A 27,412-nucleotide genomic window follows, 5' to 3' on the forward strand; every position below is an offset into this window, starting at 1 on the left:
TACCAGAACCCGCTGGTGCGCACCAGCTCTGGGAGCAGGCTGCTAATTCAGCCTCGGCCGGCTCCAAATGGCAGAAAGCGCTGCGAGGATCGCATCCGGCTGCGCTGATGGAAAATTCCCAGAGTGCTCTGCAACGGGAAAAGACAGGAAAAGGTCAAGAGTCGGCATTCATCTTTTCAGCAGACTCTTTTGCTCCCAGCATCACCTTTTCCTGCTTCTATTCCTGTGTGTCCTTGGCTGTTTTTTTTTTTTGTCCTCCCTGTCTCTCTGGGGTAAATAGAATGGATTCTGCCACACGCTGAAGCTCAGCACTGATGGCATTTGGTCTTCTGCACCTGTCACTGAAAACAAACGATGACGACACAAAGTTCCTGCAAGTAATTATAAGCGCTGCGTTTGCATAACGGCAATTGCTTGCTTTAAATGGAAGCTGCGGATATGCAACATGATTCAGATCAAGCGCATAAAGCGCAGACGGAGGCTGTGGAGAGATTATACCAGCCTGCTTTTGTAAACAGGGGTTTTAATGGCTGAACCAGCGAGGTTAGTGTTCTCCAAACAGGCCATTACTGGAGCTCTGTCTCATTTCCTCAAGTGACAGATGCTCCCTGAGTCATCATCTTATCTCTGGCCGATCCTCTTCACCACATCACCGACTCAGGATTATGACAGTGGCAGAGGGGCTGCCGAGAGGATCGTTTCTCCCCCTCACTCTTTTGTTTTATCTCTAATATCCATCGCGCCGGAGGGCCCTCTGAGGAATACTGGCAAACAAAAACAATCGACAGCCATTTACGGCGGCGGCGTGTGCAATAGGGCATCATCATGGCATTCGCAAACAAAGTGTTTTGGTGACATGCGCCTATAGATCTTCTGAAGCAGTTTGAGTCCTGTGCGTGGATTTGAGTGATCCGTTTGACACGGATTTCTTAACTAATCTGCAGAGACAGATTAGCTAATTTTATCTTTTCTTTAACAACACCGTAAAACCTTTAAGCACAAACAAGTACTGTTGTGCACAATAATGATTATTTTATATTATTCCAATAGATTCTAGTTTCATTTCTTATCAGAAACAAAAGACTTTGTTAAATGGAAAATTTTCAATCCTACCCTGCCAGGGGTTTGAGTCATTTTGCACTCCAAGTTAAGAAGTATTAAAATTTTACTCAAAAACTGAAGTTTAAGTTTAAGTTTAAGACAAGACTAAAGAATGAGCTGAGGAAAGTTTTTCCTGTAATTCCTCTCAAATTATTCAACACATTAAATTGTACAGCCAAATGTAATGATTTTATATTTAATACCAGCTTAAAGGTTATTATTTGAAAAACAAGCCCATTCAGAATATGACTGTACATGAGTAAAGGCTATGTTTGCTCACACTGTGGCAAAAACAACTCTGGATTTGTTTTTTAAATTTAGTATCAACAAAGCAAAGTGATTAAGGATGGAGTGTGAATGAGAAAAGCAGAAATACAAATAAATGGCAGCGGTTTTATTGCAACTTTGGTTAGATTAAATACAGAACGAGAAGCAAAATGATGTGAATAAAATGAGACCAGATTACAGCGAAATGGTGCCATTAACAGTCATGAACCATTTTACATGCCAGAGCCAAGTAAACAGCGCAATAAACTGTGTTCGCATCACGCAAGAAGGCATTTACTCAACTGAAGGTGTGCTTAATAACAATAAAATGATATATTAAAGTTGCTTATGGAGCATTTAAAGTGACTGGTTGGGTTTAAATTTCAGTTTTGTTGCTGTTTAAACAGAGGAGGACAGGAAAGAGTCAAAGATGTAAGAAGGTTGGCAGGGAGCACACACATGAAATGAGTTTTTCCACCCACTCCTCTTTGTTCCAAGGCCTATTTGGGGGATGCTAAATGTGAAGAGAGAGGGTAATTTTCCAAAGACCACAAACAAGTCTCCCCAGATGACCCACATCCACATCGTATCCATCCATCCCTTCGGTCCCTTTCATCAATAAACCTTTTAACTTATATCACTGTGAAACATCTAATGCGCAGAGAGTTTTCCTCTGATCGGTTTCAATGCTTTCCAGAAACAAAGGTTGATCTAACAGCTCCAGCTTCCCTTCTCCCAGAGAGTCGTCTGGTCAAAATAAAACACTCAAAGTAGGGCAGAAATGATAATTGTAGGCCTTTTATTCATTTGGGAAAATGTGTTGTTCTGCTGACCCAGTTCAGAGCTGCAGACTCCTAATGATCCGTCCTGACTGCTTCAATTTCTAACGCTTAAATGAGGAGCAGAAACCTCACCTTAAGGTTTTGATATCTTTGGTTCTACTGAGGGTTTACTGATAGAAAATGATTCACGTTAGCATATAAATCTTGCTTTATTACTGTTGTAAAACATGCTCCGATTACCAATTCTGTGTACAATTATAAGAGCGGACTGATTGCTGGATTGTCACATTTAGAAGCTGTGTAATATTTTCCTTTCAGTTCAGAATTGTGTTGCTCCACAACATAAAATCAAAATGATAAAACACTGAAGTCTGTGGTTGTAACCTGGCAAAACGGGGAAAAAGTGCATGTTGGCAATTAGTGTGGGCTTCCACAATGCTTTCTGATACCAACATTACTGAGAAAATGATTAATATTTCATAGTGAACCACAAGAACCTTTCTGGATCTGTTGCATCAAATGTGATTTTAAAGAATCATTCGCACAAATGTATGAATGAATGATGAAATGGACAATATTGTTTTCTGTGTGTGGAAAAGGCGACAGAGGAAAGTGTGTGTGTGTGTGTGTGTGTGTGTGTGTGTGTGTGTGTGTTCGTGTGTGTGTACTTGTTTAGCTAATCTGGCATATTTACAAACCTTCTGAAGAAGTTATCTGAAAATCAGGGGTTAGGTTTTGAGGTAAGTTGTGTAAAATGAATGGAAGTCATGCAAAGCCCTAAAATGGATGGAAATACAAACTTATGTGTGTGTGTGTGTGTGCGCGCGCGCATGCGTGTTCTTGTATATACTAGATATAGAGGACCATTATAACCATTTTTACCTGAAAAGGACGGTCATTTCTTGGAAAGAGGATGTTTTCCTGGTTTTTACTTTTTTCAGTTGGGATGAGTACCTAAACTAGGCTTAGTCATGATGTGAATTAAGTTCTGGTTAGGGTTTATAGAAGTAGTAATGGTTCAGAGTAGGGAAAATGTCTGTGTTAGGCCACTACTAAAATGAATGGAAGCCAAAACAAAGTCCTCAGCAGGGTGTGTGTGTGTGTGTGTGTGTGTGTGTGTGTGTGTGTGTGTGTGTGTGTGTGTGTGTGTGTGTGTTTAATACCTTGGAGTGAGCAGCAGATGGTTTTGTGTTGGGCGTAGCAGCTGCTGCCGCTGCCCCTCTCTCTATTCTTTCCTGTGTCCGACCCCCACACCCACACACAAACACACAAACTGCTCCTGAAATGTACACAGCAGTCACCTGACGTAACTGGACGCCGATCCGCTTCATTATTTATCAGCTGGCTGACATGAACGGCCCTGATAAGTCTCAAACAGAGCCTCATTCGTTCCCCAGAGAATGGATGAACGTGCACGTTGTGACATCGTTCCTAAATTATGAGGGCAGAAAGGTTCAGAGATGAACTACGAGTGCTGGAATAAAAGGAATTAAGTATTTAACCGCTCTTCCCCCTTCATCCGTCCACCTTTGTTTTCCCCTTCTTACTCTTTAGCTCCCTCCTTCACTTCTCCTTCTAGAAGTTTGCAACTTCAAAGCTGCTCTGGAATCAGTTGGATAGAGGAAGATGGTCCTTTGGGGGACCAATCGCAAACACACACGCACACACACACACGATACACTCACTCAGAGCCAGAAGATTGCTAACAAGCAGTCAAACCGTGCCCTTTGAGGAGTAACAGTGTGAACGCTTCAAAAGGGCTCGACTCGAAAATGAGCGCAGCCTCTTTTCTTGACTGCATTGACTTCAACAATGCAGTTTCATGAGCTCTTCACAGCACACATATACACACACACACATCAAAACAGACATCCCCCGTGCCCACACACAGATGATCACTTGACAGAACATCAGTCTACTGCCAAAAAAACAGCAGATACAGAAGTAAAAGCAAGACTAATGTTAGGCTTTCCACTAAAACTTCAGCGGGTGGTTATTATTTAACGTTTATCAGTGTGAAAAGTTGATTTTAGAAAAGAGAAAAGGAGGTATAAATTATTCAAATCGCAGCCTGTTTTAAATTTAATGTCTTTTTTCTTCCCTGCCTCTTGATGAGGATGTATCTGGGGCGGAGCCGTCTTTGATCAGGAGATGAAGCAGACGGTCTCTTGATCTTCCATCTCGGCTTAAATACTCCTCACAGTCGGGTTGCTGACCCGAAACCTCAAGTTCTGTCCTGAAAAGTACTGAGAGAAAAACTCAATTAACCCTAAATTGACTGGTGTGATCTCCAAGAGAAAGCGATGTTTTATGAAAGGCCAAAAATAATACAGGATTATGACGGGTCAGGTGAGAGTATAATAAAGGTGAAGATAGTAACATAAAGAGGAAAAAAACTTAAAGCTGCACCAATCAAATAGTTTGACAAATCTGATTTTTCAATGGCAGAATTAGTAGTTTTATGTTTATTTTTAAAAAACTAAGGAATTACAAGACAATCCAACCTAAAAATAGAGATTTTTAGTCAGCATAATGTCACCAATAAAGTAAATATATTGAATACCATCTATCTCTGCAACCCTGGATGCACAACAACTTACTTTTAGCTGACTAGTTAGTTGGGCTGTCAGCTCAGGTAGCCAGCCTGCGGTAATCTGCTTAACTTACATGCAGCTTGTAGTTTATTAACTGTAGCTTTTAAACAGTTTCCTTCAGCTGTCTGTATCTTTTGTGCCTTGAAAAAGGTCCAAATACCTCGACCTGGTATTCTTATTAAACACAAAGAAGTGCAGCAAACCACACTCTGTAGGTTGGCGCCTTCATAAAACAAAAACAGTAGGAATATTTAGTTTGTAATTTTTGTATCTGATCAGCTGATCGATGATCGGTACCCAAACTTTCCTCTGCTCGCCTGGTCGGTGCATCTCTACAAAACCCCTCCCGCTCAAAAAGCTTATATAAAGAAAATGAATTCGCCCAGCAGGAAAGCCTCCTTCCAGCTTAATACCAGGTAATGCGGGTCAGCAAAGCCGTTGGGATATGTCTGAGTGCATTGCTGCCAAGAGTATAATGACTTACGCGGAGCAGTCCCCGGACGGCTCCTTTCCTTTGACAGTAAAAGCTTTAATTCTGAGCCTACATTTCATTTGCTGCTTCTGTCTGAAATTGCACTGCCTCTTCACTGCCAATCACAGTAATGTGCACTTCAGCTCGGCTGTCTGGGTCTGTTGTGCCTCGACCCGGCTGCTCGCCCGCCAGTGTTGTCAGATGAGAAAGCTTTTGGCGAGCATCAATAACGTCTCCCGCTCGGAAAGCAGAAAAAGCTCTAATGTGTATTATTTTATGATCATTTATTGCAGTCCGGGACGGACATTTTAGTGGTTGCGTCATGAATTGAGGAGCACAATCCTTTCATTGGACCGTGTACGTGCCAATGTGGCTTCCAGTACAGAAATCCTGCTTCCACATCACAGGCTCTTTAAAATTTGCCAAGTGGCTGATTTTATTTCCCCGTTTCTCTGCCGGCGTGGATTTAAAGGTTTTGTTCTACATGGTGCGCATGAGGCATCCCATCAAGCGCTGTTGTTGTGATGACGTCTAGCCGGCAGTATAAACCATCAACACTGCCGGCTTGGCCAAATAACACTTCCCAGGAGGAAAAGGAGAAAACAGAAAGGTGTTAATTTGAAGCTAGAATGTATTGTTTTACCGTGAATTCACAGCCAATGCTCTGATGTAGCTACTTAAATCTAATTGTTGGGGTTAAAATGTAACAAAATACTGTTTGGGTTTTTAAGTTGTGCATTTCAACCGTACTATTTTTAGAGTGGGTTGGTTATACGGGGAATATTTTTAATAGTTTAGAAAAAAAATTGGATTATATGAACAAGTTTGGAATTATTGTGGCTTTTCTCCAATTCACCCACAAAAGATCAAATTTATACATACAGAACCAAATATGGTATTATAATTTAGTATTCCCAAATCTGATAACGCTCTTATCCTCAACTCCAATGACTCTCCAATCACATGGAAATACTTAGATTTAAAAAGCAGTGGCAAAGCAAATGAGGTGGATTAGCAGCGCTCGACAACAACTGATGGTGTCGCCCAAAATGTTGATAAAAGTAGGTTCATATATTTTAGTTTTTTTTAAACAAACTCATTTGCTGTCTGTCAGTAAAGTAGCTCGCAAAAACTACAAATTAGTCTCTAGTTTGGCTTCTCTTCCTTCTAAACTCACACAAACCAACACATTTAGAGCGCAGGTCCTCTTCTGCCATCACTGCTGCAAATAATCTGTATCACCCAACTGTCAAGAGCTTGAACAAACCATTAGCGTATAAAAAGACAGCTGCAGTAGGGAGAGATGGGAAAGAGAGGCTGGAATAGAGTGGCTCTTCTTTTTTTTTTTTTTTCCATCACAGGCTGGGGAGTATAGATTTGCTCTGCTAACATGTTAGGTGGGTGTAGAAGCTGAAGCACCGAACTAAGAGAGCGAGCTCTACGCAGTTGTAGAGTGGCTAATGTTGGCAATCTCTGCCAGCGTCGAGGAGATTCACAGACTCGAACTTGGAATATCAGAAATGAGTCATGCTCTCTAGCTCCAGAAGCTGGCGTCAACAGACGCTGAGAGAGAGAGAGAGAGAGAGAGACAGAGACAGAGAGAGAGAGACAGACGGACAGAGAGACAGAGAGAGAGAGAGAGAGACAGACAGACAGACAGACAGAGAGAGAGAGAGTTACCTCACTGTGAAGCAAAACGGAGCAAAAACAACACAAACTCCCACACTGAATCTGAATGCAAGGGAAAAACAAAAACAAACAGCACTTGGTGATGCATGTGTTCTCTGCAACACAGAGAGGGATGGGGATGAAGAATCAAATACAAACTCCTCAAAGGAAAGTAGGAGAGGGTGTGTGTGATCGTGTGTGTCCATGCAGAGGGTGTGGGATGACAGTGGATGAGAGTTATCATTCGTAGAACAGAAGGAGCGGCGCGACGGCAGCAGAGATGGCGGCGGGGGAGGAGGGAGGGAGTTCCTTATAGAAAACGTTTCAGTAAGCTCCGATGACAGGAGAAAGGAGGTCAGCTTTAACTGAGAAGTTTCCTTTTGAAGTTTCAGATGAGAAAACATGACACAAACATTAAAAATACTTCAGACCAAATATGTGTGAAAGAGCTGATTCGTTAGGATTCTCCCCGAGGATTCCTGATCCACTCTGTTGAAAGGTAATTAAAGCGAAGTTTAAGGAAAGGAGATCGGGGAGGAATCTGTAAATTGGCCACAGATGATTATTTGTTTAAGTCTACACAACTTGTAAATCTCAAGTTATGCAGCGTTAATGGCGTAGACTTGGACTTAATTTATTGTCGCTACACAAAAACACAACAGTGAATTTGGCAACGAAATGTCGTCGCTTGGCTACAAGAGTAGACAGAAAAAATAATGAAAAACTACAAGTGTGGCTATAAATACACATACGTATTGTAAACAAATAAATAATATACAAATAATAACACAGCTATGGAAAAATACAGAGACAAAATTAACAGTTTCTCTGATGTTACTTTTTATAGGTATTTTTGAGTAAAATGAACATTGTCCTTTTATTCTATGAACTACTGACAACATGTTTCCAAAACTCAAGGAAAGAGTTAATATTTATTTTCAGAAAATGAGTCAAAATCACAAAAAAGATGCAGGGCTTTCAGAATCAAATAATGCAAATTAAACAAGTTGATGTTTATTTAGAGAGAACAACACTAATGTTTTAACTCGGGAAGAGTTCAGAAATCAATATTTGGTGGAAAAACCAGGAAGTTTTCAATCCAGTTTTTACAGAGCTGCATATCGCTAAATATATATGGAAGAGGCAAAAATAAAAACAATATTGAACTGGTAAGACATTCAGTAAAATATCAAATTTATCATTTAATTTAGTAACATTTTTGCCTCTTTAAATTTAAAAGTAAATGTTTGCCAAGACCCACTTGTCTAACAATAAGGTCAACTTTTTAAATTTCTTTCTTCCTTTTTATTTGTAAGATTTTTCCTTTGCACCACCCTGAACACCAACCCCAGTGGAAAAAGACTGGAAACTGGGCTGGAGGTTCACTTTCCAGAAGGACAATCACCCAAAACATTCAACCAGATCAAAGCGTTTTCATGTCTTAAAATGGCCCAGTCAAAGTCCAGACATCTCATGAGAATCTGTAAGCATACTTGAAAACCGGCGTTCTATGCATCTCCTGTGTTGTTCTGTTGGATAAAATCCCAATAAAATAAAGTGCAAACATGTCAGGTGGCTGTAAATCCCAACGAAATGTATTGTGTTGTTACAAGATGTGAAAAGTTTATGAATACTTTTGCTGTAAGTGGAATATCAGTAGCATGGAATGCATTTCTTGGAAGCTAATGTAAAAAAAAAAAAAAACACTTTCGAATATTTCAAGCCTCAACATATATTGGGGATAAGCCTCATTATTTGAGTAAAAATCCAGGTTTAAACCTACCGGATTTTCTGCTTAATCCTTTGAACAAGGGCCTCAACGTCTGAATTATTGCAAATCATAAAGTAATTTCAGAGGCTGACTTTCCTGCAGCTTTAAAACTCCATTATACAAAACGGCCTTCTTCGAACAAGCCAACACAGACCTGCTGCGCTGCAAGTACCGCAACACTCTTCTTCCGCAAAGGCACATAATCTCAGACCTGCGCTGTGAGAAAACGTCTCAACATCCTTCCTCCGCTCTGCCGCCTGCTCAGATGTGCCCCCGCGTACTCTCTCTCACCCCTCAGGGCTTTGCCCTTCAGGAGAGCTGAAGTAAGAGGAATTAGGACAGAAGGAGGAGGCGTGTGCATGTGTGAGAGACGACGGAGGCAAGGAGGGACGGCGAGGAGCGTCGCTGAGATGCTGCGGAGCGGTCGGGGTGGGGAAGGGGGGGGGGGTATCACCGCTGATCTGAACGTGGGGTAGGCAGGAGGCAGATGCTCCCGAAGACGAGAAGCAGGATGAGAGTCAGGAGGCAGCGGAAGATGGCATTTCTCTCACACCTCTATGAGCAGCCGCATCCTAATGCAAGCTAATCCCTCTATCAGCCTCTCACCTCACCTGGTCCTATCTCTCCAATAGCGGCACTGTGACAAAATGGAAGGCTGCGTTTAGAGATACGCTCCACGTTCTGGCTCGGCCGGGTCGGACCGGCGCAGTGGAGCTCGGAGCGCTGTGCAGCCACAGGGATCAGGTCAGGGTTGTCACCGTCCTGCCTTTTCTCTCTCACACACACTCACTCACACACACACACACACGCAGACACACAAGAACACTCACACACACACACACACAGACACACAAGAACACACACATACACACACACACACACAAGAACACACACCCCCGCTGACTTTTTTCTTCCTCCGCTCAGCAGCATGTCGCAAACCAAGCGCTGATTACTGATTCGCAGGGCGCTCGTACAGACGGAGGCATGCAATCAGCTGGTATGCAGACGCTGCAGAGAGACTCGCACTGCGTATCCTAATTTTTCTTCCCAGTTTCTAATGTTATCAGTAATGTTAAATGATCAGCAAATAAATGTGGTCAGCACATTAGCCCAAGAGAAAAGCACCAACTGTCTGCTTACCAAACCAAAAATTGTTTTATTTTCCATTATTTTACCTCAGGTGTCTAGGAGTTTAGGTGCAGAATCGTTTCAGTTCTATTCAGAAATACTTTATTGATCCCAAATGGAATTTAAATGTTGTTGTAGCTCAAATCACAAGTTTCTTCAAAGAGTTATTGTAGATGGTGATGGCTGTGGACATCTTATCAATTAAGAGGAACGACTCACTCATGATTTTTGCAATTCTGTCAGAGTAAAACATTTTGCATCCATATTTTACACCATTTGAAAGAGACAAAAAAGCAATTCCAAGCAAAATATTCAATGAACTCTATTCTCTGCATGGTGACGGAGACTGTGCACACTGCAAACTGAAATCCTTTCCAAATCACTTTCAACACAGCAAAGCATGGTGATGGCAGTATCATGCTGCCAGGTGTAAGTGTGCTCCACACCTCCCTCTTTGTCCTGTGCTGTATTTCTGAGACTGTTACATCATCACTTACGGCTGCTAATATAATAAAATATTTGTGGTCTGTTCAGTGGATATAAAAGCATTTTTAGAGAAGACCAATAAAAAAATAATTAATGTCTGCAATAATGTGGAAAATGCTTTAAAAAAAACTGAAGCTATTAAATAATTATAATTTGTTTGCGTTAAAAAAAAAATTCTAAAAAAATGAGGCACTAAGCTGACTGTAGACTATGGGCCAGAAGAAAGATGCTGGAGTAAGTCCTGCTTCAATCTACATCCAAGATTGAGTTGCTTCAGTCCTTTTATCCTTTTTGCCAAATATTTACATTAATTAAATGACATTTTTTAAACTACAAATTTGACATGATTACATGGTGATAGATAGATAGATAGATAGATAGATAGATAGATAGATAGATAGATAGATAGATAGATAGATAGATAGATAGATAGATAGATAGATAGATAGATNATAGATAGATAGATAGATAGATAGATAGATAGATAGATAGATAGATAGATAGATAGATAGATAGATAGATAGATAGATAGATAGATAGATAGATAAACTCAAATGAACACCTTTTACTAGATGATTGAGACTGCAGTCACTACATAGCAAGTCAAGTCTAATTCCTGTATTCCAAACTAAACGACCTTTAATGTAAAGTTTTATATTTTAAGAAATTTGAATACAAAATATGTAAATTTTTTACTATATTTCTGTTTTATACGTCACCCACACATCATAATAATGAAAATGGCATCTCTTTTACCTAAAGTATTGTTTATTTTTTAAAGGCGTTGTAATGCTTTTATTATTTTTTTTCATCAGTGGTAGCTTTAAGATACTTTTTAGGAGTCCGGAAGAAGTGAAAAATAAAGCACGTACAGCACGAGCCATGATTGTAACTTACCCTGAAAAAGCGAAATAAACAAACAAACAAACAAACAAATAAATAAATAAATGTTCCACAAACAAGCAGAGAGGCAGTTCAATGAAATACAACACGCGCCTTAATCCACATGAACAAAAATGGCTCCGGAAATATTAAATGTCCCGCAGCGAGGTGCGACCAACATACAAGCGCCAGCTGGCCACTGTGTATCGACAGACGGAAATAGGAGTTATAAAACCTCAGCATCATCCGCAGAGCTCGGAGATGCTGCTGCCTGGCTAAAACACGGACTCCCCTCAGCCTTCTCTGCCACTGCTCCTCCTCGCGTCACTTCAAACGGGAGAGAAATACACGGGGCCGCAACCAGAACGTAAACACCCCTTATGCTGCTATCCCGTATTTATGAAGCCAGGAGGAAAAGGGAGAAGCCCGTCAATCTGCTCCAACTTAATCCTATTTGAGCCATGTTAACAACTCTTACCTTGTCCCCGCTCCTTTGTCCTGTTGCGGTCGGTGTTTCTGCCGGATATCGGTGTGTATTCTCAGTATATTCGTGTATCTGGGACTCGGGTGTGCGCTGGTGCTGATGGTGAGCCGCAGCTTCGGTCCCTCCGCTCGGCTTGTGGTGCTGAAGTGGACAGCGCTTCGAGCAGCTCCGGGAACAAAAACCCTTATATGGGCTTCTCCGCCCTCGTCACAGTGCACAGCGCCCTCTGTCAGAGCGGAGGAGCGCCTACAGCACAGAGGTGACATTGAGCACAACGAGTAAATTATTCCTATATTAACGACACAGGAACTTGATTTTTAGATTTTTGTTTTGTTTATGGATAATAATTAAATCCTTGATTAAAACTACAGAAAACAAAATCAGAATTTCCATTAGGACCTAATTTATGATGACAATAAGTCAACATCTATTATTTATTTCTTGGAGACTAACACCAGCCAACACTGCCTCTATACCAGTGGTGCCCAAAGTCGGTCCTCAAGGGCCGGACTCCTGCATGTTTTAGTTCTCTCTCTGGTGGTAGTAACAACCTTTTCAGGATGACGATGTTCTTCTTAGGCCATCATTGATCCAGGTGCGATAAACCAGGAAGATAATTAAAACATGCAGGGTGCCGGCCCACGAGGGCCAACTTTGGGCACTACTGCTCTATACAGCTTGAACCCTTTTGCATGTAATCATGATATAAATGTAAAACTCAATGTGTGCTGTCAGTACTGTCTTTCCATATATACTGTCTTTCCATGTATAGGCAGTGAGTTGAACAAAGCTGACAAGTGAGACGTTAAAAGGATGAGATATTGCTTTATAGAGAAACCCCAATCTAAACACTGAAGTTTAAGGTTGCAATGTGACAAAATATAAAAAGTTCAGGAAGTGTGAATGCTTTTATAAGGAGCTGTAACTAGAAGAACACAAAACCATGTAAGCAGAATACAAGGCACTGACTTTATTTATGAGCAAGGGGAGAAATGATGTTTCATACATGCAAGTCAGCCTGAGAGTAACTGTAGAAGGCCACTGGTTTAAAACACAATTATAAGACACACAATATACATGTAAAATTAGTCACCATTGCTACAGTGATTGACAGCTCTACATGTGTCACAGAAATTAATGTACAGTATGCAACATGTATTTATGCAATATGTAATATATGTATATGGTAAAACTTTAAGCACACATCACATTTAGTATTAGTTCTGGGTGAGTTGGAAGTTTAATTGAAAATATGATTTACTTTTATTCACTACAAACAGTCGTAGAAGTGAGCATCGAATCCAAATCCAGCCTTCCAGTTGTGTTGGTCCGTTATGGAAAGCTGATATTGTCATTAATCATGATACCTGCTGTTCAAGAAACAGCGTCAAAGGCGCCACCTGGAGTTTATTAAGCAACACTACACAAATATCTATAATCAGAAGGAAAATATAAAGAAATGAGGGCTTATTAAGGGCTCAAAGGGGAAAAATCATTTGTCTAAATATTTATGTATGTAGTTAATACTGCAATAAATACATTAAATGTCTCAAAAATGTATGTGTATGAATAAATATGTCAATAATTTATAAAATACAAAACTGATTAAATCTGTACATCACTGATTAAAACTCAAATTTACAATGTGTTCAAATCATATCTAATGGGCTCTTTGCGCGTACGGCGCGGACGTCATATGAACAAACGCGGCTTTCTTTTATCCGCTTTGATTTACCACGACAGCTAGAAAAGACAAGATCGCATTTCAGGAGGAAATAAAGCAACACCATGGACATTGTTGTCTTCCAAATATAATGGGCTTTCAAGTTTTCATGGATTTCCAAGCGATCCTGAATTAAGACGGTGGCTTGTAAATATTCATCGCTACCAGTTAAAGCTAATGCTGCACAGCAAAGTTTGCAACCTTCACTTCACTCCAGATCAGCTTCTTCAGCCTAAAACTACCGGGGGAGACGGATTGTAAATAAAGGAGCCGTCCCTGAGTTATTTCCATGAAATCAACTGTATTCAGTGTATGGGAGGAAACAAGTGAGCGGACCAGAGCCAGACAGCCGAGCAACTGATCTGCCTGTACACACTGCTGAAAACGCCGTCCTATTTGAGCTCTTCACAAGAAACATGTAGAATAAAACTAAATAACACAGAGACCTTAAGGAACACATCCATTTTTTTCTAAAAGCAACAACTTTAACCTGAACGGTGAGCTGAACTCGAACTCTGACACCAGAGCTGAACTACTTTTAAGCTATGGGGCTTCTGCTTCGGAAGCAAAAAGCCCGAACCGTAACCTCCCCAGTTACTTGGTCTCTGTTTGACACTAAAGACAATAAACAAATATAATTGAAAATAAATACAAAGTAGGGTAAAAACATTGTCCGTCAGAATTAATTCAACGTTTAGATACCTAAATATCAAATTTTTATAAGAAAAATGTCAGAGAATGTTGCCTAATAGCATAAGCTAAAGTTAATGTTAGTCACAAAGTAAAACTCACCTTCGTATCGGTGACCACATAACGAGGCGTACATCTTGAAACCTTTCTCCAGCGTTGGGGCTTTGGATCGAGGTACATCATTAATTGTTACCTTGGGTAAGCTCTGCAAGCACCTAGCGTAAAATGCCATTGTCAATACCGGAAGTGACCGACCTGCTTATCCCCGAACACGGAAGCTGACGTGCAAAGAGCCCATTACTTCAGGTATTTGGTTCATGTCAACGATTTATGAAATATTTTTTCCTCACTATGTGTCATCATGAAATATAATGCACTACAAAACAAGATTACGGAATAATTTTGAAAAAAAAAAAGGGAACTTTTAAGGTCTAAAGAACACATTTTAGCCAATTTTTACATTTAATTATTCACGTACTTTACAAATTATTAAAATTAAGTAATTCCAACTGTTTAAAGTATGTATTTTTTTTCTTTTAAGTTACTACATATACTGTAGTATACCTTATCATTGACTTCTATTGAATTGTGGACTCTGACCCTTTGCACAAAAGTCGAGTCCCTGCATGCTAGCTAGTTAGCTATTGTCAAGAAAATAAATTTTAAATATGCTAGCTTTAAAATTTAACATGACTTGATTGAAATAGCCTAATTATAGTTTTAAAATTTGTAATTTACTCTGGCCTATTGAGCTTTATTTTACCTGTAGTTAAGGCAGATTGTTTGCCAAGATCTTTGATCTGCCCTCAGTAGCAATCAGTAGAAAGTTCCAGCTTTTCACACTGATCTGTGAAAGCCAACAAGCTGCAGGAGATCAGGAGAGTCTGCTTCCACCTTATTTAGACAATGGTGACAACTGGTGTTTGATCTTGTGAACAAATTGCAGGGAGTTTCTAACTTCAAAAAGGTCAGAGACAAGTTCTGGTTGGATGAGCAAAGATACGCCTTATTTGAATAAATTAAAGACAAGAATACGCCTTTACTATAAAAACTTTCCACACAGAAGTAACCTATCAGATTTTGCTCTTTGCAATTTCTCCAAAGACGTCTTTGCTTTTTGTTTGTCGTTTCATCTTTTGTCTTTTTTTCCTTTTCTCAGGTAAATTCATGTGTTGTTTGTGCACTGAGGTTTCTGATGTTATGTGATGTGCTTCTCTGGTGATAGTATCCATCTGTCTTGAATAAATGCTGATATTTGTGACGCTGTTATCTCTGCGTGATCTCAGTTCTTGCGCACAGCATTTTTCTGAATCCGGGCAGAGAGAGGATATAACAGGTCAAAAGGTTTTTAAAGTTTTAGAATTTTTCCCCTCTTAATACTATCTAGCTGGTTAGCTAGACAGATAGCTAGATAAGGGTTTTGTTAAGCAGTTTAAAAAGTGGTGATATACTTTTTGAACTCCAGGTGGCACTAATTAAAGCTTGTATACATAAATCTTGTAGTAGCGGAAAATAAACATAATAAAGGTGGGTCTTAACTGCACTTTTTAGACACCAGGGGCCACCACAAAGCATGAATGAATTTTGAAGTGACTTTCCATATTTCCGTCCCTTCACTAAACAGGATTTTCTTCCGAGGGTATTCTTAATTGGTCCGTAAGCTGCGCACACTACTGCCGCATGATGGGCTGTAAGGAGTGGTCCATAGCAGGAGCAGGCTCCCCCTGGGTCACTGCGAGTGCAGCCTGCTCCGGTAGGAGGCTAGGGTCAGTCAGGATGGCTGTGGTTGTACTCAAGAGACGGAGTGAACTCAGAACCACTGGGAGAACAAGCAAGAACAGGAGAAACAAGATTTAAAACGCCAACTTCCAGCTCGGCTGACCACATAGAGGGTAGTACTAACAAACGGAGTGTAACTGTAGAAGCCTCTGACGGGGTTTGTGCTGGACTCACTGGGTCTAAGAGCAGGCAAGGCACAGTGCTGGTCCAACCAGGAGAGAGTGGATCGACACAGGTCTTCCACGCTGGCCGTGGAAACCATCCCATTGTAGGACTCGAACAGAGGCTCAATGATGATACTGAACTGACACTGAGCTAAGGAAGGACACGTTTCAGTATCAGGATTCAATCTTGTCAATGAATCTCACCATATTTACAAACCTGATCATATATCTCAAACATTTCTCAGTGTGTAATGACCTACACATCTGGCCTGTTGTGCCTGAAGACATTCACACCAATTTAACCGACAAGTCAATAATTTGTAGAATAAAGTGAAATAAAAGCACAAGCAGTTATTAACATCTTAAATCATAGTGTCTGGAATAAGATGTACAAAGGTACATCAGATTAACTCTAATAGTTTTACCCGTAAACATGGTCACATTGTTATCGTTTATAATTTGTAAATAAATGTTCAGATCAAGAAGAATTTGTTGTTTTGTACTTTAGAAATACAGAAGTAGTAAACCTGATAATGGTGCTGTATGCTTCATTATTAATTTTGCATTATGAGTTTATGTTTTCATGCTAAACAGCGAATCGTGCAACAGGCACAATGGGAGCAGGACTTTTTTACAGCACATCCATGCTAAGCTAAAATATGCAGCATGCACTTTTGCACAGCGCTGCAGAATGATTTGTTTCTTGGACTTATTTATTTTTACATTTTACTTCTGAATTTCTCAGAAGCAAACAACAAAGAGGACGTGTTTAAATTTCAAAGCCAATTGACAAGCAGTATCGTGTCGGTTCAAAGACCACCACGTTTCTGTGCTGGTTTAGTTTCACAGATCTTAATATTAAATGCCTGAGGGAGGGAAAAAAATAAATCAAAAAGTGACCTTGACCATTCTCCCAACTCCCGCAGAGGCAAACTCAGATGTGAACCTGCTCATTTTTGTTTTACAAGCTATAGATGTTTCATAAATCATCTTGCTGCAGGTGCCTCTGGCAGCAAAGTTTGAAGAATTATTTTAGCTTCGGTCTTTGATGTTATCTTTGTGGTATGTTTTATTAAATATATTGAGTTGAGAGGATCCCGAGTTCATTATTTATTTCACACTTGGATTCAGTATATATATATATTTTTTTTTTCAAAGAGTGGCACTGATTTTTACAGGAAAAATGGTGAATTAAATAAAAAACAATAATTTTCAAACAACGCACAGGTGTCTGTGTGTTGACTCCCGGACTAAAGAGTGAACTTCTTCTGACCTCAAACTGCAGCGTTTAAATTTTCATCAGAACAAATGAAAGGTGTGGAAGCTCAACTGATATTTTCTTACCTATATTGCAAAGCATCTGCTATAAGTGGTATAAAGTCTGTTCATACGTGTTTGGAGGACAAGGCTTGGAACCACATCATTAGTTGATGTTCTTAAAGTGTCTGCAGCCTGATGTCGGTACTGTCACTTTACTCTCAGTGGCTTGCCAAGATTGATAACTTTATTTTAAAACCTCAAAATAAAAATTAAAGTGCCTTTCTTTAACTTTAAAACCAAACAATTGTAAAATGTTTGACTCTTAAGGGCCACATAACAATAACTTTGGTAACAGTTATGTGCGTACATGTCATTCTATCAGTCGGTTTTTATTTATTTAGTGCCAAATCATTTAAATATTAATCAACTTTTTAGAAGTCGAATGAAGGAAAAGCGATAATTTTATACATTCTGACACAACCGACATTTTGAGGACATTTCTGATCTCGACACCACTGATCTACGGCATTAAATCTCAATAAAACACTCTCAGGCGTGTGGTGACAAAATACAAATGACTTCAAAAAATATATTCACTTTTGTGAGGCGCCACTTCGATTCAAATCCCGATTAAAAAAAAAAAAAACTCAATTCATTCAAAAGGATACGATCCAGAACTTCCAGTTCTGCAGAGTCTGAGCCCGGACGTACTCTCTGAACTTTTGCCTCATGTAGTCAAAGCGCTGCCGTGTGATGGGGACACCTGTGGCTGGGAGCTGCTGCTGGCAAGCACTGCACAAAACACATACCAACACACACGGAGTCAGCAGAGCAGCGTGACCCATCTTCATGACAGCAGGGTAAGAAGAACGAGGAACATCAAGGGGACAAGCCACAGTCTTGAATAAGCATCTCTAATCTTAGGAAGTGAGGAAACACACAATCAGAGGCCGATGCTGAGTAAACGTCTCACTTGATGGCAGAGTTCAGGTGCTGGATCTCCTCTCGGAGTCTCTGGACCTCCTCGTGCAGCTGAGCTCTCTCCTGCTGCATCTTGCTGATGTACTCGGCAGTCTTCTGCAGCGTCGTGGCTTTGCTGATCTGTGCCGGCACGCAGACAGGTTACAACCCGCGACGCAACGCCGCGCAATTATTCACAATGTCATTAGCGCTTCTGTTAACACGGGGAGATGGACTTCACCAGGCCGCTCCGGCGCTCTTCACCGTTCGACGGCTTCACTGGTAAATGCAGCTGAGTCATTCGTTCAGCGTACCTTTATGCTCGGCTGGGAGCTGAGCGTCGTCACCAGGTTATGTAAAGTGTCGAATCCCAGTTTGATGTTGAAACGTCTCTTTTGCTCGGCAGAGATGTGAGTTATCCTCCTGGTCTCCGTTTGCTGCAGACAGACCACGGAAATGTAGATCACATTTCAAATCTCATGTTCCCAAAACGATGTGCAGACGTGCAGCAAAGAAGGAAAAGACTAGAACACTCAAAGTTCTTTACTAATAGAAATAAATGCCTTATTTAACATGTAAACATTACAAAATGTCCCACCTTGTTAGACTCCAGCTTCCCTTGTCCTGAGAAGCCGGACTGCGGGGAGCCGGGATTGGAGGCTTTGTCTAGAGGGTTTGGTGGAGAGATTTGGCCTGGATGAGCACTGAACTGAACTAAAAGAAATAACAACATTGACCTTTAAGTTTAGCTTCAGCACATAAATAACATTCTGAATTCGACTCTTAATTATTGAAAAAATGCATCGGATTAATTGTGACTAATCGATTTCTGAAATAATCGTCAACCAATTTAGAAAGAGAAACAAAAAAACTCCTATTAGACGCCTTTTGCTGTCCAATAACTGAGTAAATTAAAAAATAATCAACAGATTAGCCTTACGCTGTATTGATGCTAAGTGGAGCAGAAAGGCCTGAGATTTTCTCATGTTGACGTGAGAAGAATGTTTTTTTTCACTGCACATCCATCCTTTGATACAAATGATCGAGCTTCTCACTAAAGGAATGCTTTGTTATTGCTTTTTAGGTAATAAAATGTTTATTTTCTTAATTTAAAATTATTTGAATTATTTGCATCTTTTATGTATTTTTAAAATCGTACACAATAGGCCTTCAATGAAAGATCTGCAAAATGTGTACATTTTTAATCTGATTATTCTATTAATCATGACTAAAATAACCATATGCAGCCTTATCAGAATCAAACTAATATGATTTGTTGATATATTGCTAGCTTTCCCCCCCACATTTTCTTGAGTTAAATGTAAACATTTAATCATTTATTTGAAAATTCAGCTCATAAGTGAGATATGTAAGGGCGTACCGGTCAGGCTGCTCCTGTCTGTGGCGTAGAGGGGAACAGGTGACAGCTTCTCGGTCTTGGGAATGAGCGGGGCGGCGGTGCTGTTGGTGGACCCGTGGGTGAGAAGAGCGGACACCGCTGAGCCTCTCGAGGTGCTGGCGCGCGGCCCGCTGTGGCCAAGCCGCGGCGTCATCACTGTACGCCAACCTGCTCCGTGCTGCAGTGTCGAGGAAACGCTGCCAGCTGGAGCGGCGCGGCTTGTCTGCTGAACAACACATGTTTTCTGATGAGAAAGAGAACACCAGAGCAAATGCATTTGACTATGTCTAAACTAGAAAGACGTTTGTCGTTACATTAAGAGCCAAAGTACTACAGAACAAATCTGCTGACTTGTGTGCGTGTGGCTTTTAAGCAGTTTGTGACGCTTCAATACTACAGAAAGCTAACAGTAATGAAGTGCTAACAAATACAGAAAACAGAAGCACACAAAATGTGCCGATGAATTTTTGATGATGAAACACTGTTTCAAGAAAATTATAATATATATTTCTCATTTAAAATAAACCCATTGCTACTAATATCAGGAAATGTAGAATTCGCAACTTATTTATTGGAAAGAGTAAAAAGTACAGAAATGATTCAGTTAGCAGGTCTGTTGAGGTTCAAAAACAATGAAAGACGGACTGCTAGTTTTGATATTTGAAATCTTGCTGAACAAAATCAGTCTTTAATCTTAAACTGCACAAAATAAAACTAAGCTAAAATAGATTAAGCTAACATGCTAACATAGATTAGGCTTAAAATGATAACTGAAGCTAAGGCAAGCCAAATTAATATTAAATAAACTAGATGACAAATTAATATAAATTTATATCTTTAAGATTAACTAAGACAAGAAAAACTAAGCAAAACAAAGCCAAAGTAGGCTAAACTAAACTTCGCTAAAATTAAATGGATTAAGCTAAAATCCGCTTTGCTAGAAAACCGTTAACTAAAACTAAGTAAAATTAAGCGTAACATAAGCTAACACAAATTAACACGAGATTAACTAAAATGAATTTAAACTAAGCAAAACAAAAATACAATATAAACTAGGCTAAATTAAAACAATTTAAACTAATGTAAGGTAAAATAAGCTAAGAAGCTTTTTCACAGGCAATATTAATGAAACATCCCAACAATTCCTTCAAGGTGAACTCAGTGACTGTTGAATATTCATGTGTGTGTGTGTGTGTGTGTGTGTGTGTGCGTGTGTGTGTGTGTGTGTGTGTGTGTGTGTGTGTGTGTGTGTGCGTGCGTGCGTACGGGCGTGTTTGTGCATGTGAAGGAAGTACAGTCGCTGTTCAGCTTCATGGGGACTTGACATTGAGAGCATATGCTTCTTGATAAAGATGCCTTTGGCTTTGCTTTCAAAGAATATAACCAAAAATAATAACAAATTAAAATGGGATAATCTGACATGGGCTCAGTTAAACTAATTTCACTTATTTATGATAAACTAAATTATTAATAGCTAATCTAATAATAACGAATGTAGCATAAGCTAAGATAATTTAAAATAGAGTAAGCTATAGGATATGCTGAAATAAATTAAACTCAACCAAACACTAGTAGTTTGGTTTAAGCTTAACTTAGTAAAGTTAAGCCACTTTACTATGCGGGACTAACCATCTGTTTAAAGCTCTAGTTGACATATTAGACTGCAGCAGTTATTTTACAACAAAAAGCCTAATATTTTGCTGAGCACTGTCTCTTCCTTGCTACATCCTTTCTAACATTTAGCAGGATTTAAGAGAAATTACCTAATGCCAGAACTCCTTTGTAAAAGAAAAAACAAAACAAAAAACACCCTAAATTTTACATTTAGGAGTTAATGTCCGAACATGAGCTTACAAGCTGAAGGTCTTTACTACACAAAGTAAGACATGTTCAGTTAAGCTAACCCATGCTAACAACCAGCTAGCTATGAGTTATAATCAGAATGGATCTCTGTATTTGAAACATGTGTTTTAAACAATTCCTGTTACGTCTATTTATCTCCTTGCAAAACAAGAGATACAGAAACACTTATTTAAGGCTTACCACAGAGCTCTTAGATGTTGACCTCTGACCTTTAGTTGTCATCAGAGAGGTGCTATTAAATCCAAGTGTTGGTTTTCCTATAAGAACAGAGAAAATTATCCATCGTGCGCTTCACTATTAGCTGTTATCAGACGTAAAGCGGTTGTTTGAATTAGCTCACTGTCATGTGTGCTGGAGGAAAGCAGCTTAGCCAGGCAGCTGGTGGGGATGGGGGCAGTGGATTGGGGGTTGGAGGGCAAATCGGGGGACCCAGCTGTCCGCAGTCCTCCTGTCTTCTGCTTGTGTTTCCCCCTGGCCCCTGAAACAACCAGCTGCTCCGGGACAGACAGGCAGTGGGTCGCTGTGACAGGAGCCAGCGCTGCGTGGACCGGGTCCGACGCGGCGGCCGGGTAACTGAGAGAGTGGCAGTGGGTCTGGGAGTACGGGTCCACCGCCGGAGCGTAGGTATGAGCCTGGTACACGGAGCCCTGCGCTCCCATGGTGGAGGCCGTGTGAGTGATAACGGTAGAGGTCACGCTCGTCGTTGTGTAGAGCCCAAACTTGTGACACGGCAGCGGGTGCAGGAAAGGGACGCTTGCAGAGACTGGCTGCTCTGCGTTACTGGTGTATGCCGTAGACGAAGACGCATCGTGGTACGACTGATGTCCATACGACATGGCTCCGGATGCCATGCTGGACGTATGGTACTCGCCACAGTCCTGGCTCGCCCTGGTCTGCTCTGAGCGAGGGCTGGATGTAGAGGGCTGGGCTAGACTGTCAGAAGACAGAGTAGGCTGCAGGGGGAAAAAGACTCAAAGTTAACGTTTGTTTTTAATAAAACTCTCCACAAAGTCCTGTAAGCAGCAGAACCACCTGAGCCAGCTGGGTGTCGATAAGAAGCTGAGGGGCCGTCACAACAGGAGAGGGAGCGGGAGCATAAGCTGTGCAGGGTGGACCGTCAAAGTAGCTACAGTCGGCAAACCCACTCTGGTGAGTGGGCTGACCTCGGTAGTTCAGAAAGATATCTGGGAAACAGTAACAGTGTTTATTAGACAGCCATACTTATTACAAATTACTTTTATCTGGGAAACATTGAGGTAGGAATGTGATATTTTATAATCTAATGTTTCTCTTCTGTGCTGAAACAATAAAAATTGTGTTTAAAAAATAAAATAAAAAATTCCAATTTGCCAGAATGCTCGGAAAGTGGAACAGTGCCCTCTGGAGGACAAACTGAGTATGACAGCATTACTGAAAAATAATGGTCTACTTTCTCCAGTCACTGGTTACTGAAGCGTTTACAAAAAGCTGTGGATATAAAATATCTACACTCCACGTTCATGTTAATTTTTTGTGATGAACAAAATGAGACCATGATAGTGTATTCTGTCTGACTCGAAAGAAAGAAAGAAAGACACAAGCAAATCTGTTGGAAGGAAAAACAAAAATAAAAACAGTGATGACCTGGCCTCCTAAGAATGAGAAAACTGAAACAAAACTTTGTCAAAGTGCTTTTTGATTAAATTTAAATCAAAGAACACTTTGTTGAAGTGTCGCTCTGTCCTCCCACAAGGTTTTAGGAAATTTTAGACATGCCTGGATGTAATACTCGAAACAAAATATTGTTTTTCAACTGCTTAATCCAGACGGTATATTTGAGATCTTCGGTAAAGCACATTGCAGCATCCTTTGAGTCTGGTAAGTGATTTACAAACATCTCAAAGAATTTGAAATCTGCCATTCTTACTTTATAGTTGTGTCCAAATTTTTTAAGTACTTAATGGACATAAAATTAAGTTTTTTTGTTCATTACAAAACACAATAAAAATTTTTTTTTACACTTTGGTACGAAGGAGATCTGTCAGTCATTCTGGATCCACAACATGAAAAGCGGCTTCATTTGTTTGCCATATTGATTGCTTTCTACTTTTAGGCTATTGTCAGAAATTGCAACCGGATTTGGGTCACTCTGTCTTTGAAAGTATTTACGCAGGTTTAATAAACGGCTGATCAAGTCTGGTCTTGAGTAAAATTCACTGGACGCTTGTGGTCCAGCTTACTACAAAACTATGATGGTAGCAGAAGGTGTGATAAAATAAGGAGCAACACTTTTTGCTGAAACATTTTCGGTTTAAAAAATGGTTTTATTTTATCAGGGAAATGTCTTCAAAAACATAAAAAGAATTTAAAAAAAAAAGCTCTGTGGCCACCGTCCAGATTTGTACCGTTCTTGAACTGCAGTGGGAGGAAACACAAAATCCCCCCAGGTGCTGAAAATGGCCTGTGGACCTGCACTTTGGACACCTACGGTCTAGATTTGTCAAACAAGACCCTTACCTAACCAGCTTCAAGAAAAGCAACAACGACAGGTAATAATTAAACACTAACACATCACATGTTGCGGTTGCTCCTCCTGACAAAGAAATAAATCGCCGCATAAACAGAGTACCTGGGATGTCCATGAAGTCGTCCATACTGGGCTGCAGCGGCGTCAGGCCCGGCTGGATCATGTCAGCATTGCTTGTGTATGCTGAAGGGAGAAACGCGTACGAAATGAAATCATGCACTAAAAGGCGTGCTCCTCATTTTCACACCACGGTATCAACTGTTAAACTCATCACCAAGACAAACAACGTTAAACAGAAACGATTAAATCAGTCTGTGAGGTAATTTAATCTGTTAGTAAATAAATAACATATTGATCATAACTACAGCACATTTTATCCCTGTGACCAACCCCAGGGATTAAAACGCGTTAAAATGTTAACTTTTATGGTTTTGTAAAACAAATCGTCAAACAGAGAACAGAACCAGCCGTCTTTATCAACTTATATAGTCCCTTTAAAGGAGCAGTATTAAAGATTATGGACTTAGCCTTCTATCAGGATATTTTGTGGCATTATTATGATAACAATAAGTGTCATGATAAAAAATAAATATTTTTATGAAACTGTGTGACTGTGACTTCATAGCACCACAAACACAATTATTGTTCTTGGAAAACATTTGAAATGGGCTTCTTCAAACATTACTTAGAAGAAATTTGACTTCACAATTTAACACCCTAAAATTGGGGCTCTGTCTCTTTAAGAAATTCCTGCTCTTTCTGACACTCCGCCTTCAGCACGTCATCACATCAACATTCCTCTATCAAGCGTTTTCGTCAGAGCAGTGGACTGAGAGATAGCTCCTATGATGAGCTCCAGAGATGTTTGCTAAGTGCTGCTGCTGCTAGTTTGAAGGAGCTGAGTGAAGTGATCTATGATGCAGAAGCTCAGCTGGGAAGCTGCAGCTCCAGGAAGGCAGCGCTTGTTTGCCCCAAGCATTTTACAAATGCGTATGGTTGCTTAGGGAGATTAAAGGATTTCTCAAACACGCAGGAAAAAAAACAAAGCAACACTTCATTTATGTGCAAAGATAACATGATGAAAAGCTCAGAAAAGTTGATTTTACATAATACTGCTCCTGTAACTTCCTGACTCAGATGCTGCTACCTCAACAGATGAATGTCAACGGCTTCAGTTTCAACAATATCCGATTTATTGCCAACAAGAATAATTAAAACAAAAGAAGATAACCCACATACGTTGTCTGTCTTGATGCTGCTTTGTCATAAAAAATAAAAGCAAAGATTACCGCTGTCAATCAGACGGTGCTGGAGACGGTGAGTGTCTCCACAAACTACAAACTAGGCCTTTTTTTTTTTGAGAGACAATTTGTTTACAAATACTTTGAAATTCACTTTATTTTTATTTTTATTTATATATTTTAGATATTTCAAATGTCTTCGAGATCCAGCGTTAAATGTTCATTAGAATTTAAAGTTTATTTATCTTTAAGAATGCGTTCTTGCATTATTATTTTTGCCAGTATAATTACATTACTTAAAAATGGTCTCGAAACAATATTATCGTTTATCACAATAACTTCTGGAACAATTTATTGTCTTGCAAAATTTCATGACAGGCCTAACCACATAACACCATGATCTAAAACTTCACCCTTAAACACTTTGTTAAAAAGCCCTGCAGTTTTACACAAATTCATTTCGAAAGTCTCCAGATGTGGACAACCAACTTACTGTTGTGTCTGTCGCTGGTCCAGGGACAGGGTTTCTGGGTCATGGTGAACAGCGTGTCGGAGATGTCGGACAGAAGGCAGTCCAGGTCAAACATGTGGGCCTCTACGGGGGCGACTTCAGGTTGCTGGTAGGAGTGACTGGACCATCTGTCCAGCTTGGTCTGGCAGGTCTGCCCCTGCAGCACAGCAGCAGAAAGACGGAGAAACGTCATCAAAAGCCACGCTGCAAACGAGCGGAGGCCAGAGCGAAGCGATGACGACATCTGACTCTCGTGAAAATTGAACTAGAGGATTTAGAATGTTAACAGCCTACCAATCTGCGTATCGGTGTATAAATGTGTGAGTGTGACTGAGTGAATGTGACTCTAGTGTAAAGCGCTTTGAGAGGTCAAGAAGATCGGAAAAGCCTGATATAAGTTAAGTCCTTTTAAAAAGTGTGATTTACTTACTATGCTGCACAGTAACTGCATTTAGTCATATTTTCAAATTCACTGCTATTTATTAATGCAGTGTAAATTTTTTTATATACCAACTATGACTGAACTCTATCATGACAATAATAAATCAAAATTCCTAACACGATGCGATAAATTATAAACGATACGATAAATGCCCACCTCTAAACTGAACTAAGAAATAATTCTTAGCTGCAAAATTACTTTATCTCTTAATAACAAAAACTAAAACTCAACATATTTGAATACATGCATTACAAAAAAGATTTACAATTGAATATCCTTTTACAAACAAAACTACACTCGCCCCCCTTTGCAGCAACCAGTCGGTTAGAAACGCTTTATGCTAAAGAACCGCCGTATTCTGGAAAGCAAGTAAAACTTACAGAAAATGCAGCTCATGACTCGGTCCGCTCCCTCGGCACACAGTGCTTTATTTCACCCTGACCGTCTTTGTCATCTTCACCCACCAACCCCAGACCCGGAGCCGGTTTTATAGGGAAGCCCAGATTGAGCCGGAAGCTCCGTTGATTACGTTTGAGACATCCCCTCTGAGAAGATTGGTGAGTTTTGCATGCACATGAATGTGTTTGTGTGTGTGAAGCCCATTATGAAAAAAAACCCACATTGTCAAAAAACACAAGGCCCCCAACAGGTTATCATTATGTGGTTTCATTTTGACGTCTCAACATTTCGAAACCAGCGACAGCCTTTTGTCCCTGACCTAATTCTGGGAGCTGCACACACGTGCATGCAAACAGGAAGACCCGGCCAGTCAAACTGCGCCTGGTTAAATAGGTATAACACACTCACACGCATGCACACGCATACATAGGACCCTCAAAATTTCTTAATTCTGATAGCACATATGTTTTGGGCTCCCTGCATCTGAGTGGTACCTCATAATAAAGACCACGTCAAAAAAAATTAAACAAAGGAAGAACGAACAAAGATTCATCTTCCATCTCTGTTTCATTCAGTGTAACTGGATTCATAGATTGAACTTATCAATCAACATCATGTTTGCAAAAAAAGAGCCTCTGGTTTGATCTCGAGTCACTTCAGGTGATTAATTTTAGATGCGGCCCGTGAGGAAGAATCACTGGAACCAAGTTTCAAGTCGTGAAACCACAACATGTGGAATTTGCTTGAAAGAAAGAAAGAAAGAAAGAAAGAAAGAAAGAAAGAAAGAAAGAAAGAAAGAAAGAAAGAAAGAAAGAAAGAAAGAAAGAAAGAAAGAAAGAA

The 27,412-nt window shown here is 40.1% G+C and overlaps 2 protein-coding genes across 9 annotated transcripts in view; both read right to left on the minus strand.

Annotated features, from left to right (window-relative positions):
- The window catches only part of srrm3 (serine/arginine repetitive matrix 3), an 83,972-nt gene extending 72,167 nt beyond the window's left edge, over positions 1 to 11,805 (minus strand). For all 3 annotated transcript variants that reach the window (XR_535402.2, XM_008428135.2, XM_008428133.2), the window contains exon 1: positions 11,630 to 11,805. The gene's annotated coding sequence lies outside the window, so the exon portion shown is untranslated. The remainder of the gene's footprint in view (positions 1 to 11,629) is intronic.
- Positions 11,806 to 14,772: 2,967 nt separating this feature from the next.
- mlxipl (MLX interacting protein like) overlaps positions 14,773 to 27,412 on the minus strand; it is a 22,593-nt gene continuing 9,953 nt past the window's right edge. For 2 of the 6 annotated variants that reach the window (XM_008428136.2, XM_017308454.1), the window contains 12 exons: positions 25,714 to 25,888; positions 24,082 to 24,162; positions 22,506 to 22,657; positions 21,814 to 22,426; positions 21,654 to 21,730; positions 19,593 to 19,836; positions 18,810 to 18,925; positions 18,526 to 18,648; positions 18,225 to 18,352; positions 17,920 to 18,043; positions 16,002 to 16,131; positions 14,773 to 15,867 (listed from right to left, as the gene is read on the minus strand). In XM_008428136.2, the coding sequence (XP_008426358.1) occupies positions 15,719 to 15,867; positions 16,002 to 16,131; positions 17,920 to 18,043; positions 18,225 to 18,352; positions 18,526 to 18,648; positions 18,810 to 18,925; positions 19,593 to 19,836; positions 21,654 to 21,730; positions 21,814 to 22,426; positions 22,506 to 22,657; positions 24,082 to 24,162; positions 25,714 to 25,888 (2,112 nt within the window). In that variant the 3' untranslated portion in view covers positions 14,773 to 15,718. Of the gene's footprint in view, positions 15,868 to 16,001; positions 16,132 to 17,919; positions 18,044 to 18,224; positions 18,353 to 18,525; positions 18,649 to 18,809; positions 18,926 to 19,592; positions 19,855 to 21,653; positions 21,731 to 21,813; positions 22,427 to 22,505; positions 22,658 to 24,081; positions 24,163 to 25,713; positions 25,889 to 27,412 lie in introns of those variants that run through there. The other 4 variants (XM_017308456.1, XM_017308453.1, XM_017308455.1 and 1 more) reach the window with 3 other exon arrangements.

This window comes from Poecilia reticulata, linkage group LG14, assembly GCF_000633615.1.
Source record: "Poecilia reticulata strain Guanapo linkage group LG14, Guppy_female_1.0+MT, whole genome shotgun sequence".
NCBI classification, from domain to species: Eukaryota; Metazoa; Chordata; class Actinopteri; order Cyprinodontiformes; family Poeciliidae; genus Poecilia; species Poecilia reticulata.